Source organism: Scyliorhinus canicula, chromosome 26, assembly GCF_902713615.1.
Source record: "Scyliorhinus canicula chromosome 26, sScyCan1.1, whole genome shotgun sequence".
In the NCBI taxonomy this organism is placed as follows: domain Eukaryota; kingdom Metazoa; phylum Chordata; class Chondrichthyes; order Carcharhiniformes; family Scyliorhinidae; genus Scyliorhinus; species Scyliorhinus canicula.
The window spans coordinates 23,934,094-23,949,538 of record NC_052171.1 but is presented as its reverse complement, the minus strand read 5'-3'; the positions used below and the strand labels follow the sequence as shown (position 1 = coordinate 23,949,538).

General features: G+C 48.7%; 1 protein-coding gene across 2 annotated transcripts in view; it reads left to right on the top strand.

The window, feature by feature from the left end:
• LOC119957510 (calcium-activated potassium channel subunit alpha-1-like) overlaps nt 1–15,445 on the top strand; it is a 122,727-nt gene that overhangs the window by 27,685 nt on the left and 79,597 nt on the right. For both annotated transcript variants that reach the window (XM_038785630.1, XM_038785631.1), the window contains exons 10-13: nt 354–445; nt 3,037–3,147; nt 5,728–5,833; nt 11,001–11,083. In XM_038785630.1, the coding sequence (XP_038641558.1) occupies nt 354–445; nt 3,037–3,147; nt 5,728–5,833; nt 11,001–11,083 (392 nt within the window). The remainder of the gene's footprint in view (nt 1–353; nt 446–3,036; nt 3,148–5,727; nt 5,834–11,000; nt 11,084–15,445) is intronic.

The window sequence follows — 15,445 nt, the reverse complement described above, 5'->3', positions numbered from 1 at the left end:
AGAAACTGGAGCACAAAAAGCTTGACCAGCACTCCTGTGTAACACTGAGAGAACTGGTCTGCTGCATTTATCCCTGAATCAACCGATCAAAAGAGATTATCTGGTCATTATTGTATTGCTGTTTGCGTGAACCTGTTCTGTACAAATTGGCTGCTGGATTTCCTGCATTACAACACAGAATGCATTTCAAGAATACTTACTCGGCAGTAAGGATCTCCTTTGGTCAAGAAAGGCGCTATAGAAATTAATTCTCTGGACAATGCTCATGGTTTATACATGGCAAAGCCCCAGAAATAGTTGTCAGCTTTGAGATGGAATTATGTTAACATTGGAAACCTTGCTAATTCTGACAGGCCCTGTTTGCAAGTCATGTCCCTGAGATTATTGAAATTATCGGGAGCCACCGGAAATACGCTGGTAAATACAAACGGTTCACGGGTAAAACGTGAGTATTTTCCACCTCTTTCCTCAGTCGCTTTCCCGCTGATTAGTTACACTTTTCCTGATCAATGTTTTCCTGATGTCTGAGTCATCGGGCTCAGGATAGACCAAACATGATGGGATACATTTCACATGGATGTCACACAGGCAAAAGTCTGGATCAAACTTGCAGCTGATTGGCTGAGATTTTGTACTCCTAAACCAATGGAAAATGGCAACTGAGAATGGGCAGAAGTTGCTGCTGGACGAGGTGAGTATCACCAGTTAAAAGTTGTTAAATAATCAGAATTAGCGAGAGGGAACCTTATCGTGTTGCTCAGGGTCCAGTTTCTCAACATTCCACCCTGAATATCGCCCATTCGACAGCTACAAGCCTGGATTCAGGCTGGGATTTACTCTTGGCTCTGAACATCCACTCTGGCACCATGTGGTGGGTGGATGGGAAACACGAGAGGGTGAAGGGACTGGGAGAGGAGGGTTAGGGAAAAGCTACGGCCAAGCTTTCACTCAGGACCCTGACCGCCCACTCCTCTCAACCATGGGCTGTTGGAGCAAATTGCAAATGAATACAGGGACTATTCACCACCTCCATGATGATCCCTGGTGTCCTCTCTCGTACAACCAGTAACCATTGTGGCCTGTGTCATGAACTTTCACACTCCAGTAAATTGATTCAGAATTTTCCCAAGCCACTTCACATAAGTCTCCAAAGGTAATGGGGGGAAAGAGTTACCACTCCCAATGCCAGATTCCCTATTCTTCCTTTAGCGTGTGCTAATCACCAAGCCAGGCAATAATTTCCACAGTGGGGGGGGGGGGGGGGGCACTATGGCGCAGTGGTTAGCACTGCTGCCTCATGCCACGAGGACCCGGGTTCGATCCCTGCCCCGGGTCACTGTGCGCGTGAAGTTTGCATATTCTCCCCTTGTCTGGGTGGGTCTCACCCCCACAGCCCAAACATGTGCAGGGTAGGTGGATTGGCCACAGTGGCTAAGTGAGACTCTCTGAGCCCTCCATGTTAGGGGGCTAGTGTTCAATATGAGCCATTGATTGGGGGTCACCACAGCTACAGTCCAGGACCCCTGAAAGGCCCTACTTCTACTGATTTGCTGCACAAAAACCTTGGCCTGTGTGAAAATGGTTAAGGAGTGCCCAATGTTGGCACGGCAGGTTGAAGCTGGGCAGCTGGGATCTGTGATGAGGGTGTGGTGTTTAATGGTTGTGTGTTGGTTCTGTTCCTTCTGCCACAGGGCATCTGCCGTTATTTCTGAGGACAGTGGTCTTAGCCACACAGGCTGGCATTATGTTAGGCAATCAGTAAGTTGATTGGTCAGGTCCTTATGTAGCAGCAGGCTTGGGTTGATGTAAACCTCTCCGGGAGCTTTCTTGTTGCAATCTCTCTCCTTATGTGAGGGGGAGTGATGTTGCTCAGGACTGGGAGCCAGGGACGTTGAGTTGATTAGAGGGTACTCAAGATGAAACATCTTGAGCTGGGTATCTACAAGACTGCGTTGTACCATATTGGTGCACAGTCAAGTAGACAAAGGCAAAAGGTTTGAGCATGTGTAGCCCATGAAGAGCCAGCAAGTTTGCTGAAGAGGTTGGTTCGTGTTTTGATCTTTGCTGTTGCCTTGCTCAGATGTTTTTTGTGTTTGGTCAATGATAACACCAAGATAAACAGGATGTTGTTTTGATTCATTCTCTTGCCAGTCAAGGTGATGTTGAGTTCCCGCTCGGTGCTGGCATTGTGAAGTCGGAGTATACTTGAGACTGTGTTGCTGCTGCTGGATTGAAGGTGCCATGTCTGGCAGTAGTTGGCCAGCTTTGCAATTAGCGTTGCCTCTAGTTCAGACAATGTCCAAGCCCGAGAGGCACAGCAAATATCGTCAGCATCAATGAAATTACGAGGCAGGATTGGAGGCAGATCGTTGAGAAAGAGATTGCAAAGAGTTGGAGTGAGGACAGATCCCTTGGGAAGCTCGTTTGATTGTTTCCTCTGGCAGCTTGTCAAGCATTCAATGTGCACCCTGAATCGGAATAACAGTTTTATGGCATCACTTACCCCATGTAGGGAGGACTCTTGGTATTTTGACAAAGAGCCCATCGTGTCTTATGCTGCAGCAAGATTAAGCAAGGCAGTGCCTGTTTTGAAGTTATTTTCAAAGCCATTTTCAATTAAGGCGGTCAGGGCAAAATGATCTCATGGGGTTTCGTCCTCGCTGACAGCCAGCTTGTTCAGCTTTCAAGATTTTTCTGTCTCTGGCTCCAGCCGCTGTAAGATGAGATGCTTTGGGAGCACAGAGAGCAGAGACATTGGTCTGTAGCTTGACAGTAAGTGTGGGTCTTTGCCTTGTATGGGGAGGCCGGTGACTACTTTATACATGCACCTGGGTTCAGGCAGTCTTTAACCTTTGTGAGGAATTGAACCAACCAGCAGCGGGTGCATTGCCATGGTGTTTTGGGAACTCATAAAGCATGTTGTCAGGGCCAGCAGCCGATTCCCTGAATGAAGAAGAGACGTTTTCCCCCACTGCTCAGCTGCAAAGTGTCTCATTTTGGTTCAGAAGCTTTTGACCTGTGTGTGATCTGTTGCAGATATGTCATACTCTGTGGACACATTACACTCAACAGTCTCCATGATTTCCTGAAGGACTTCACTTGCAAAGAAAGAGAAGAAATTTCAACAGAAATTATAGTTATGGAGAAGTAAGTTAATAAACGGCTTCATTCCTCGTTTCCTTACAAGATCTGAAATATATTTCAGCAATTAGCATCGTTGGCAAAGATGGGAACGTTGTCCATCACTAGTTATCTTGAGTGCGATACATTGAGGACTTAAGACCATAAGAATGTAAGAAGTAAGAGCAGGATTGGGCATTCAGCCCCTCAACCATTCAATGCGACCATGCAGATCTGGGCCTTAACTTCGCTTTCCCCAAAGGTTGCACGGTGGTGCAGTGGGTTAGCACTGCTGCCTCACGGCACCGAGGACCCGGGTTCGATCCCAGCCCTCTGTCACTGTCCGTGTGGAGTTTGCACATTCTCCCCGTGTCTGCGTGGGTCTCACCCCCACAACCCAAAGATGTGCAGGCTAGGTGGACTGGCCACGCTAAATTGCCCCTTAACTGGACAAAAAAAAATTGGGTATTCCAAATTTTTTTTTTAAACTCCACTTTCCCCCTCGCCCTCCCATCACCCTTAACTTAGAGGGAAGTTAAGACTCAACCATGCTGGCAGGGTCCCAGAATGTGTACCGATGACGGCAGACATCAATGGCTAAATGAAGCAGTTCTATAAAAATGCAATGCAATTGGATTATGAGCCGCTGTGTTGAGAGAACTGATCCAGCAGCCCAACCCTCATCTTGTTCCAACCAAAACCCCAAGGCAATCTCCCACCTAGAAGGATGAGGGCAGTAGGAGCATGGGGACACCACTATCAAGTTCCCTTTAAATCATACACCATCCAGACTGAAAATATATCATTCCTTCATCAACGCCCAACTCCCTTCCTAACGCACCGGGTGGAGCTGTTTCGATGGGCCTTATGGTATATTACTGCTTCTGATGTGTCTCACCACCACATTCTCAAGGCACTGAGGGATTGGCAATAAATGTTGGACATTCAACAAAGAACAAAGAAAAGTACAGGACAGGAACAGGCCCTTCGGCCCTCCAAGCCCGTGCTGACCATGCTGCCCGTCTAAACTAAAATCTTCTACACTTCTGGGGTCCGTATCCCTCTATTCCCATCCTATTCATGTATTTGTCAAGATGCCCCTTAAATGTCACTATCGTCCCGGCTTCCACCACCTCCTCCGGCAGCGAGTTCCAGGCACCCATTACCCTCTGTGTAAAAAACTTGCTTCGTACATCCCCTCTAAACCTTGCCCCTCGCACCTTAAACCTATGCCCCCGAGTAATTGACCCCTCTACCCTGGGAAAAAGCCTCTGACTATCCACTCTGTCTATGCCCCTCATAATTTTGTAGACCTCTATCAGATCGCCCCTCAACCCCCGTCGTTCCAGTGAGAAGAAACCAAGTTTATTCAACGCTCCTCATAGCTAATGCCCTCCATACCAGGCAACATCCTGGTAAATCTCTTCTGCACCCTCTCCAAAGCCTCCACGTCCTTCTGGTAGTGTGGCGACCAGAATTGAACACTATACTCCGTGTGGCCTAACTAAGGTTCTATACAGCTACAACATGACTTGCCAATTCTTATACTCAATGCCCCGGCCAATGAAGGCAAGCATGTCGTATGCCTTCTTGACTACCTTCTCCACCTGTGTTGCCCCTTTCAGTGACCTGTGGACCTGTACACCTAGATCTCTCTGACTTTCAGTACTCTTGAGGGTTCTACCATTCACTGTATATTCCCTACCTGCATTAGACCTTCCAAAATGCATTACCTTACATTTGTCTGGATTAAACTCCATTTGCCATCTCTCCGCCCAAGTGTCCAAACGATCTAAATCCTGCTGTATCCTCTGACAGTCCTCATCGCTATCCGCAATTCCACCAACCTTTGTGTCGTCTGCAAATTTACTAATCAGACCAGTTACATTTTCCTCCAAATCATTTATATATACTACAAACAGCAAAGGTCCCAGCACTGATCCCTGCGGAACACCACTAGTCACAGCCCTCCAATCAGAAAAGCACCCTTCCATTGCTACTCTCTGCCTTCTATGACCTAGCCAGTTCTGTGTCCACCTTGCCAGCTCACCCCTGATCCCGTGTGGCTTCACCTTTTGTACCAGTCTACCATGAGGGACGTTGTCAAAGGCCTTACTGAAGTCCATATAGACAACATCCACTGCCCTACCTGCATCAATCATCTTTGTGACCTCTATGATAAACTCTATCAAGTTAGACAGACACGACCTCCCCTTCACAAAACCATGCTGCCTCTCACTAATATGTCCATTTGCTTCCAAATGGGAGTAGATCGTGTCTCGAAGAATTCTCTCCAGTAATTTCCCTACCACTCACATCCCAAGAAGAAATCATTGTATTATTATTATTAATAAAGAAGGACCCAGAGTCATCCCCACCTATCAGGTCTGGAGACCTCATTGTCGAACCACTGGGATGCATTTCAAACTTAACTCTGGCCGTGAAATTGGCTTGAAATGACCCTGAGAGATTCGACAGCCGATTTGTAACAAATACCAGCTGCTCCTCCCTCTGTGTTTGAGAACCGAGCAAAGAAACTGGGAATCAAGTAAACAACAATCTAATCTTCATCTTCCCAATTAACATGTCTGCAATGCTTCCTTACAGCATTAACCCTGGCCTCGAGCTTCAGGCCCTTTTCAAACGTCACATGACTGAGATGGAGTTTTTCCAAGGATCGGTGATGAACCCCAGTGATTTGGACAGGATTCGGGTAAGCACATCAAGGCGATGCTGTTAATGAGTTTGTCAGATGTCGGCCTAGGTGCGTGCAATTGCTACTCCTCTACTAGGGTTAATTCCTCTGTGAAAACGGTGGGCCCAAGAATGGCAGATGATATCTCCCCAAGCTGCTCTCTTGAATGGAACAGATCCTTTCTTGGTGAGTAAGCATCTCGCAGGCATCAGATGAGGGAAGCATCACCTATGTTGCCTGATCTATTGGCAATTTCCCAACTATTGCCTCAGCCTTATGACTGTCTATGTTCCTTTTGAGATATAATACTTTTAACCAATAATTTTCAGAATGAGGGCCTTCTGACATGTTGTCCATTGTCGAGAAGCCATTTTGTAGGCAACTGGACAGTCACCTGACTTTTCCCAGCAAGAAGGAATGTTGAAATTTAAACGTGGCGTGAAATTTAAAAGTATTTCACAGACAGTGCTAGATAGGTTGACATTAGTTTCAAAGCTCCAGAGCTCAAAGCATGAGTTACTGGAGACTCTGCATAATGCAATTTCTGCACAATGGTCGACCAAGGTTTATATACTTTGAAGGATATCTCTCCTCAGCCCAGGCTAGTCTGGGCTACTACGAATGTCCAGGCCATATTTGCCAAGAGACAATGGGCGGGATTCTCCGTTTTAGGGGCAGGGTGTTGATGCCATTGGAAATGCCGGAGCGGGTCTATGCATGAGTGTGGGTTGCCTTCTCCGTGCTGGCCTCCACGCAATATGGCGGAGACCTACAGGGGTCCGGCGCGGAGGAACATAGGCCCCCTCCAGAATGAGCCCGCCCGCCGATCGGTAAGCCCCGATCGCAGGCCTGGCCACCATGGAGGCACCCCCGGAGTCGGATCCCCCTTCCAACAAGGACGGCCCCCGCAGCCAGAACGGCGAGGTACCGCCGGGTAGTACCACACACGATCGACACCGGTGGGACTCAGCCGAACTCAGCGGGCACACAGCCCGTCAAGCGCGGAGAATTGCTGGGGGGGGGGGTTTTGGGTTCAGCGGCCCACTACCGGCGCTATTGGCGGCGATTCTCTGGTCGCCGGAGAATCGGCGGCCCGGCGTCGGAGCAGCATGGTGGGATTCACCCCCCTCCCCGGCGATTCTCCAACCCTGCGTGGGATCGGAGAATCCCACCCAATGTTCCTGTCAAGGGCATTCACTGACCTTTGACTCAGCTAATCCGACCTCTGTCTGACGCTTCTTGGTGTGTCCAGTAAGGCCATATGAACATATAAAACTGATGGGCAGCAAAAGAGCAGCTGATCCTGTCTCATGTCCTGTGATGGTTGGAACCCACAATCAGATACCCACTCCAGAGGGATTTACTGAGTGTGAACAGGGGTGGTGTCCTGAGATCTGGGTTCCTGAGAAAAACTGTTGCAGCAAGATAATTATCACTATCTTACTTTACGTTTAAATAATATCAGATGCCCACTTGTTGGCTAAGCTTTTCTGCATCTGACAGGGTTGTCATATAAATCCGAGCAATGTAATAATTCATTTTGTGCTCCAAGCATCATAAGAACATAAGGACTAAGAGCAGGAGTCGGCCACCTGGCCCCTCGAGCCTGCTCCGCCATTCAATGAGATCATGGCTGATCTTTTGTGGACTCAGCTCCACTTTCTGGCCCGAACACCATAACCCTTAATCCCTTTATTCTTCAAAAACTATCTATCTTTACCTTAAAAACATGTAATGAAGGAGCCTCAACTGCTACACTGGGCAAGGAATTCCATAGATTCACAACCCTTTGGGTGAAGAAGTTCCTCCTAAACTCAGTCCTAAATCTACTTGGGGCAGCACGGTAGCATGGTGGTTAGCATAAATGCTTCACAGCTCCAGGGTCCCAGGTTTGGTTCCCGGCTGGGTCACTGTCTGTGCGGAGTCTGCACGTCCTCCCCGTGTGTGCGTGGGTTTCCTCCGGGTGTTCCGGTTTCCTCCCACAGTCCAAAGATGTGCGGGTTAGGTGGATTGGCCATGATAAATTGCCCGTAGTGTCCTAAAAAGTAAGGTTAAGGGGGGGAGGGGGGTGGATACGTGGGTTTGAGTAGGGTGATCATTGCTCGGCACAACATCGAGGGCCGAAGGGCTTATTCTGTGCTGTACTGTTCTATGTTCTATGTTCTATGTACTTCCCCTTATTTTGAGGCTATGGCCCCTAGTTCTGCTTTCACCCGCCAGTGGAAACAACCTGCCCGCATCTATCCTATCTATTCCCTTCATAATTTTATATGTTTCTGTAAGATTCCCCCTCATCCTTCTAAATTCCAACGAGTACAGTCCCAGTCTACTCAACCTCTCCTCGTAATCCAACCCCTTCAGCTCTGGGATTAACCTAGTGAATCTCCTCTGCACACCCTCCAGCGCCAGTACATCCTTTCTCAAGTAAGGTGACCAAAACTGAACACAATACTCCAGGTGTGGCCGCACTAACACCTTATACAATTGCAACATAACCTCCCTAGTCTTAAACTCCATCCCTCTAGCAATGAAGGGCAAAATTCAATTTGCCTTCTTAATCACCTATTGCACCTGTAAACCAACTTTTTGCGACTCATGCACTAGCACACCCAAGTCTCTCTGCACAGCGGCATGCTTTAATATTTTATCATTTAAATAATAATCCCGTTTGCTGTTATTCCTACCAAAATGGATAACCTCACATTTGTCAACATTGTATTCCATCTGCCAGACCCTATCCCATTCACTTAACCTATCCAAATCACTCTGCAGACTTCCAGTATCCTCTGCACTTTTTGCTTTACCACTCATCTTAGTGTCATCTGCAAACTTGGACACATTGCCCTTGGTCCCCAACTCCAAATCATCTATGTAAATTGTGAACAATTGTGGGCCCAACACGGATCCCTGAAGGACACCACTAGCTACTGATGCCAACCAGAGAAACACCCATTAATCCCCACTCTTTGCTTTCTATTAATTAACCAATCCTCTATCCATGCTACTACTTTACCCTTAATGCCATGCATCTTTATCTTGTGCAGCAACATAGAACATAGAACATAGAACAGTACAGCACAGAACAGGCCCTTCGGCCCTCGATGTTGTGCCGAGCAATGATCACCCTACTTAAACCCACGTAACCTGTATACCCGTAACCCAACAATCCCCCCATTAACCTTACACTACGGGCAATTTTAGCATGGCCAATCCACCTAACCCGCACATCTTTGGACTGTGGGAGGAAACCGGAGCACCCGGAGGAAACCCACGCACACACGGGGAGGACGTGCAGACTCCACACAGACAGTGACCCAGCCGGGAATCGAACCTGGGACCCTGGAGCTGTGAAGCATTGATGCTAACCACCATGCTACCGTGATGCCCCCTTTTGTTTTGCACCTTGTCAAAGGCTTTCTGGAAATCCAGATATACCATATCCATCGGCTCCCCGTTATCTACTGCACTGGTAATGTCCTTAAAAAATTCCACTAAATTAGTTACGCACGACCTGCCTTTTACGAACCCATGCTGCATCTGTCCTTTGGGACAATTTCTATCCAGATGCCTCGCTATTTCTTCCTTGATGATAGATTCCAGCATCTTCCCTATTACCGAAGTTAAGCTCACTGGCCTATAATTTCCTGCTCTCTGCCTACCTCCTTTTTTAAACAGTGGTGTCACGTTTGTTAATTTCCAATCCACCGGGACCACCCCAGAGTCTAGTGAATTTTGGTAAATTATCACGAGTGCATTTGCAATTTCCCTAGCCATCTCTTTTAGCACTCTGGGATGCATTCCATCAGGGCCAGGAGACTTGTCTACCTTTAGCCCCATTAGCTTGCCCATCACTCCCTCCTTAGTGATAACAGTCCTCTCAAGGTCCTCACCTGTCATAGCCTCATTTCTATCAGTCGCTGGCATGTTATTTGTGTCTTCCACTGTGAAGACCGACCCAAAAAACCTGTTCAGTTCCTCAACCATTTCCTCATCTCCCATTATTAAAACTCCCTTCTCATCCTCTAAAGGACGAATATTTACCTTAGCCACTCTTTTGGTTTATATATTTGTAGAAAATTTTACTATCAGTTTTTATCTTCTGAGCAAGTTAACTCTCATAATCTATCTTACTCTTCTTTGTAGCTTTTTTAGTAGCTTTCTTTGCCCCCTAAAGATTTCCCAGCCCTCTAGTCTCCCACCAATCTTTGCCACTTTGTATGCTTTTTCTTCAATTTGATACTCTCCCTTATTTCGTTAGATATCCACGGTCGATTTTCCCTCTTTCTACCATCCTTCCTTTTTGTTGAGCACTGTGAAAAATCGCGTGGAAGGTTCTCCAATGTTCCACCATAAAGTCTTTGCTCCCAGTCTACCTTAGCTAGTTCTTCTCTCATCCCATTGTAATCTCCTTTGTTTAAGCACAAAACACTAGTATTTGATTTTACCTTCTCACCCTCCACCTGTATTTTAAATTCCACCATACTGTGATCGCTCCTTCCGAGAGGATCCCTAACTATGAGATCATGAATCAATCCTGTCTCATTACACAGGATAAGAACTAGGACCGCTTGTTCCCTCGTAGGTTCCATTACATACTGTTCTAGGAAACTATCGCGGATACATTCTATAAACTCCTCCTCAAGGTTGCCTTGACACACCTGGTTAAACCAATCGACATGTAGATTAAAATCCCCCATGATAACTGCTGTACCATTTCTACATGCCTCAGTTATTTCTTTGTTTTTTGCCTGCCCCACCATAATGTTACTATTTGGTGGCCTATAGACTACTTCTATCAGTGACTTTTTCGCCTTACTATTCCTGATTTCCACCCAAATAGATTCAACCTTATCCTTCATACCACTTTTTTATCTCTGTTTTGAATCTTAACATCTCCAGTTTTATTCCTTTTGTTATTACTGGGCCTATTCACTGAGCTCCCCTCAGTCACTGTACTTTGTACTGTCGCCCTTTTAGATTTTTGACTGTCTTCTCTGCCTTACGCTTTCCCCCTTACTTCCTTTTGCTTACTGTCCCTTTTTACTACCTTCCAACTTCCTGCATTGGTTCCCGTGAAGCAAATGGGAGGAAATGGTGAAGATTTCCAAGCAGTGCTGGGAAGCAAACAGTGCCTTTTTATATTTGCCATTCACCATGAATAAAGCCCTTTTTATTCTCACTGTAGCCGGACATTGCAGACGCCTGTTTGATCTTGGCAGACAAAAACTGCCTGAATCCTGAAGCGGAAGATTCTACAAATATCATGAGGTAGGAACCTGGCTGTGAGAAAGTGGGTGGAGTTGCATTCACAAAGAACCCTGACTTCTCAACACCCCAGCAAAAGGCGCTGTCTACACTCAGCAGTTATTCAGCACCAAATATCTCCCACACTGGTCAATGGGATCGTAATCAGATTAAAGTTAGCTGAGGACAAAACGTTGGCCAGCGAAATGTTCTCTGACGAAATGGTGTTGTGGAATCTTTGCCACCTGCCCCAGCAGGCAGGTAGGCAAGGCTTTGGTCTGTCTTAACCAAAACTCAGCACCTCTGACACAACAGCACTCCCTCTGTAATGCTGCCTTGCTGACCTTGGATGTGACCTACCTGTTTTAAGTGCATATTAAATATCATAACTGCTTCCTTAATTATCGATTGTTTAATATTTCTGTTTATCAAGCTGAGGCGGAAATATCACTGCTGGTAATGTTCCAATAAAGTGATATCCATGATATCCTGTGTATTCCCAGCTCACATCTCGGAATGGTGCAGATTGATGATATATCCGAGCACGGGATACTGTCAATACCCCTTTCCCTCTAACTGCCTTGTTAGTTCCAGCCCTCAGTGTTCACCTCTGAGTCGGAAGCCCCACTCAGAGACTACAGTACATCAGCAGGCTGATAGTCCCAGCATCGCACCGTCCCAAGTGCTACCTTGTGGGCGAAGTGTTAAACTGTCTGCTCTCCCACGACATGTAAAAATCCCCAGTGTTATTGTCAGAAAAGTACTGATTATTTTGGGCATTATTTATCCTTCAACAGCCATCAATAAAACAGGTTGTCCCGTCATTATCACATTGCCGTTTGTGGGAGCTTACTGTGCAGAAGCTGATTGCTGAGTTTCCTGCACTGTAACAGTGACGAGATTTCAAGGAGCACCTCACTAGCGCTGACGTGCCTCTCGCCTTCCAGAGTCGATGAAAGGTAGTGCAGAAACGCAAGTTCTCACTTTTCCATCTGTCACCCCCTCTAAGCAACATCCTCTAGAGGATCAAAGTCACAATTGGTTCCCCGGGGCAACCTTTCTGAGAAAGATTCGTCACCCAGGGATGAAGTAGATTTGGATTCATCCGGGCAATGGATTGAATGTGGTTGGTGTAAATCCACCAGACACTGACCTGCTGAAATCTTAATGGATTCCATTAAAGCCATTGGGGTGAAGGAACCAAGAGTTAAAGTCCCTAGACAGGAATAATTGTGACATTTAACCTTGAGCTAAAATATTTTTTCTCAAATAATATTGTTAATTATTGGCCGATGTAAAAACGTAAGAATATTTGAATAATTGACACATGACCAAAGGCTGTTCCATCCCCCTCTTCCCAATTCTCCCACCAAAACCCATGGACGGGGTTCTCCAGCCATCCGATATCCCTGGCGGGTGTCCTCCGCGGTGGGCCCTCGACTCACTTATCGGAAGCACATGAACAGCGGTGCCGCCCTGTTCCGGGTGCTGGCTGCGAGACTTGACCTCATCAGAGGAGCTGGTGGCCACCCTCGCCACTCCGTGGGATGGGTACGGGTTGGCAGTCAGAGCCCTCTCCTCCTGGTCCCCATAGGGACTGGGGTTCACCTTGGGATGGAGGGGTAGCTGGTTCGAGCCCCGGCTGCTCCTGCATCATCTGGCTCAGTCAGCCCTGGCGGCTGCCCATGGTCTGCACCATCGTGCCGACACCCTCGCCGATGCCCTTCAGTGACTGGGACAAGCTCCGCAGCTCCTCAGCCATTCCCTGAGTGCCGCAGAACCTCATCAAAGTCAGCCCGGTACTGGGTCACATCCCCCAGCAAGGCAGGCATCTGCCGAGACCCTCAGCCATGGCTGTCACCGACTTTGCAATGACTTGGACACCTCCGCTAATGGTGCCGATGTTTTGCACCAGATTCTCCACTGTGGTTACCACCCTAGCTGTGTTGGCTTCGGTGCCACGCAGTGCCGGCGACATCTCCTGTGCACGTTGCCTCTGGATCTCCTCCAATCGGCTACGGATCTGTTGGAGTGATGCTGACATCTCCCTCTGAATGTTCCGGCCTCCCCCTCAGCTCCGGGTAACCCTGTTCCAGAGGCTCAGCATCAGGCAGGGACCCAGCTGAGTCCTGGAATCCAGCAGCCCTCCGACTGCTGTCTCACCCGGGGGTTCCTGCCTTCACCTGATGTACATCAGCAGCTGTGTGGTGCTCACCAGATTGTGCCCCAGAAGCCTGACCATTAACATGTCCCACCGAGCTGTGTGTATTTGCACTGGTGGACGGTGGGGATGACAGCTTAATTCTGTTTTTCTCAGAGCTCTCCTCTGAGGTGCTCTCCCGGGATAGGCCGACGCCATCGGCTGGAGGATCTGCGGGAGAATGGACATGTGGTCAGTAGGAGGATTTGGTCAGTCAGTAAGGCAATAAACAACTCACATTTGACAGTTCCTCTGGCTGGAGCCCGATGGTCCCTCATCTCCACAACATCCACCGGCCTCCACATTGGTGACCGCCCTGTCATCGGCCGCTACAGTCACCTCCAGGGCCCTCGAAGGAGGCAAGAATTCTTATGTCCGACACCCACCGCCAGTCAGGGCCCTCTCCCTGCGATTGTGGGAGAGCTTTTCCTGAGGAGACACAGAGAGGGCATCGTTAGCCACATCTTGATTCAGTGCTGGGGGTCGTTGACCATTTTCCGGTACTGGTCCTCTTAATCGTACTCCCCAAGCTCACAGCTGCCACCACCTCGTCCCAGGTTGCACTGGCTGCCCTGTGACTGACCTTCCAAGACCCTCGGGGGAACAGGACATCCCTCCTGGCCTCCACTGCATCCAGTAACCTCCCCAGGTCAGCATCTCCAAATCTTGGTGCCGGCCTCCTGGGCGTCACTGTTCCGAGCTGGCTGGGGTTGGGCTGTTTAAATGCTGCTCAACCTTGTTAGCCAGCGCTGTGCCAGTGAATTGGCTGGTGAGACTCCATTTGCAGCGAGAGGCCTTGTCAAGTAGACCAATTAACGTTGAATAGCGTTGCCGGCCTCGCTGGGCAGAGCGCTGGGAACCTCACGGCAGTTCCCGCTTGCTACAACACTTCAAAACCTTTCCAGAGAATCACGCTATCTGTGGATGCTGGAGCAGGAGTCATGGACTTCCACGACAGCAAAACTGGTGCCGCACCTGGACCGATTCAACAATCGTGGAGGAGCTATCACCGGATCCACGTGGAACATAATTGATTCCAAAGAGAAACGGTGCCGGATTCACTGGGTTCTGGATTGACACTCGGGAGGCTGACAAGCTGCAGCCTCCTACACTGCCCACTGCCTACTTCACTCCCCACACACACTCATTCCAGTCAACAAGATAGCATTTATTGTGCTGGAGAATGCCCATCCTGCTGATGGATCGGCTGGGGCCGGAGGGCACATGGGAGGGGTGCCCTGGGAGAGACCTAGATGACCTGCAGCACTAAGTTCACAGTGGGCTGTCAGCGGCGTGCGCAGCTGCATGGCTGCCTTGCCGGCTGCGGCAATGGTACTCCGTGCCCGTCCACCCCGACCCCACAGTCCACCTTCTGGCCATCCCCCGCTGCTCCCCCCGGGCCAGCGAAGAAGCCCCCCAACCAGCGGCTGTCGAGGCGACGGAGAATTGCTATTTGGCGTGAAACTGGCGTCCGCCACAATATTGACGTCAAAACCGATTCTCTGCTCAATCCCGTTTCCCGATTCCGGCATCAGCTGACGGTGAATCCCGCCCAAGGAACCCTGCAGGTTAAGTGAGTGGGAAAACCTTGGCAGATGGAGTATGATGTGGGAGGACAGGGAGGATAGAAAAGCAGCATACTGTTTAATGGAGAGAGATTGCAGAATTCTGTGGTGTAGAGGGATCTGGGTGTCCTGGAGCATAAGTCACAAAAGGTTAGTATGCAGGTATGACAAGTGATGAGGAAGGCAAATGGAAATTTGTCATTTATTGCAAGGAGGTCAAAATATTGAAGAAAGGGCGGCACGGTGCCACAGTGGTTAGCATTGCTGCCTACGGCGCTGAGGTCCCAGGTTCGATCCCGGCCCTGGGGCACTGTCCGTGTGGAGTTTGCACATTCTCCCCGTGTCTGCGTGGGTTTCACCCCCACAACCCAAAGATGTGCCGGGTAGGTGGATTGGCCACGCTAAATTGCCCCTTAATTGGGAAAAATAATTGGGTAATCTAAATTTATTTTTTTTTAAATTTAAAAATTGAAGACAAGGGGTTGGATCCTCCAAGTCTCCGTGCCAAAACCGCGTTCGGCTCGGGAACAGAGAACAACTTGGAAATCGGGACCGGCGCCGCTTCTGTCCTCGGAGAATCGCTTGGGAGTCTCCCACGCGCGAACTCTGTGGCACGAGCCC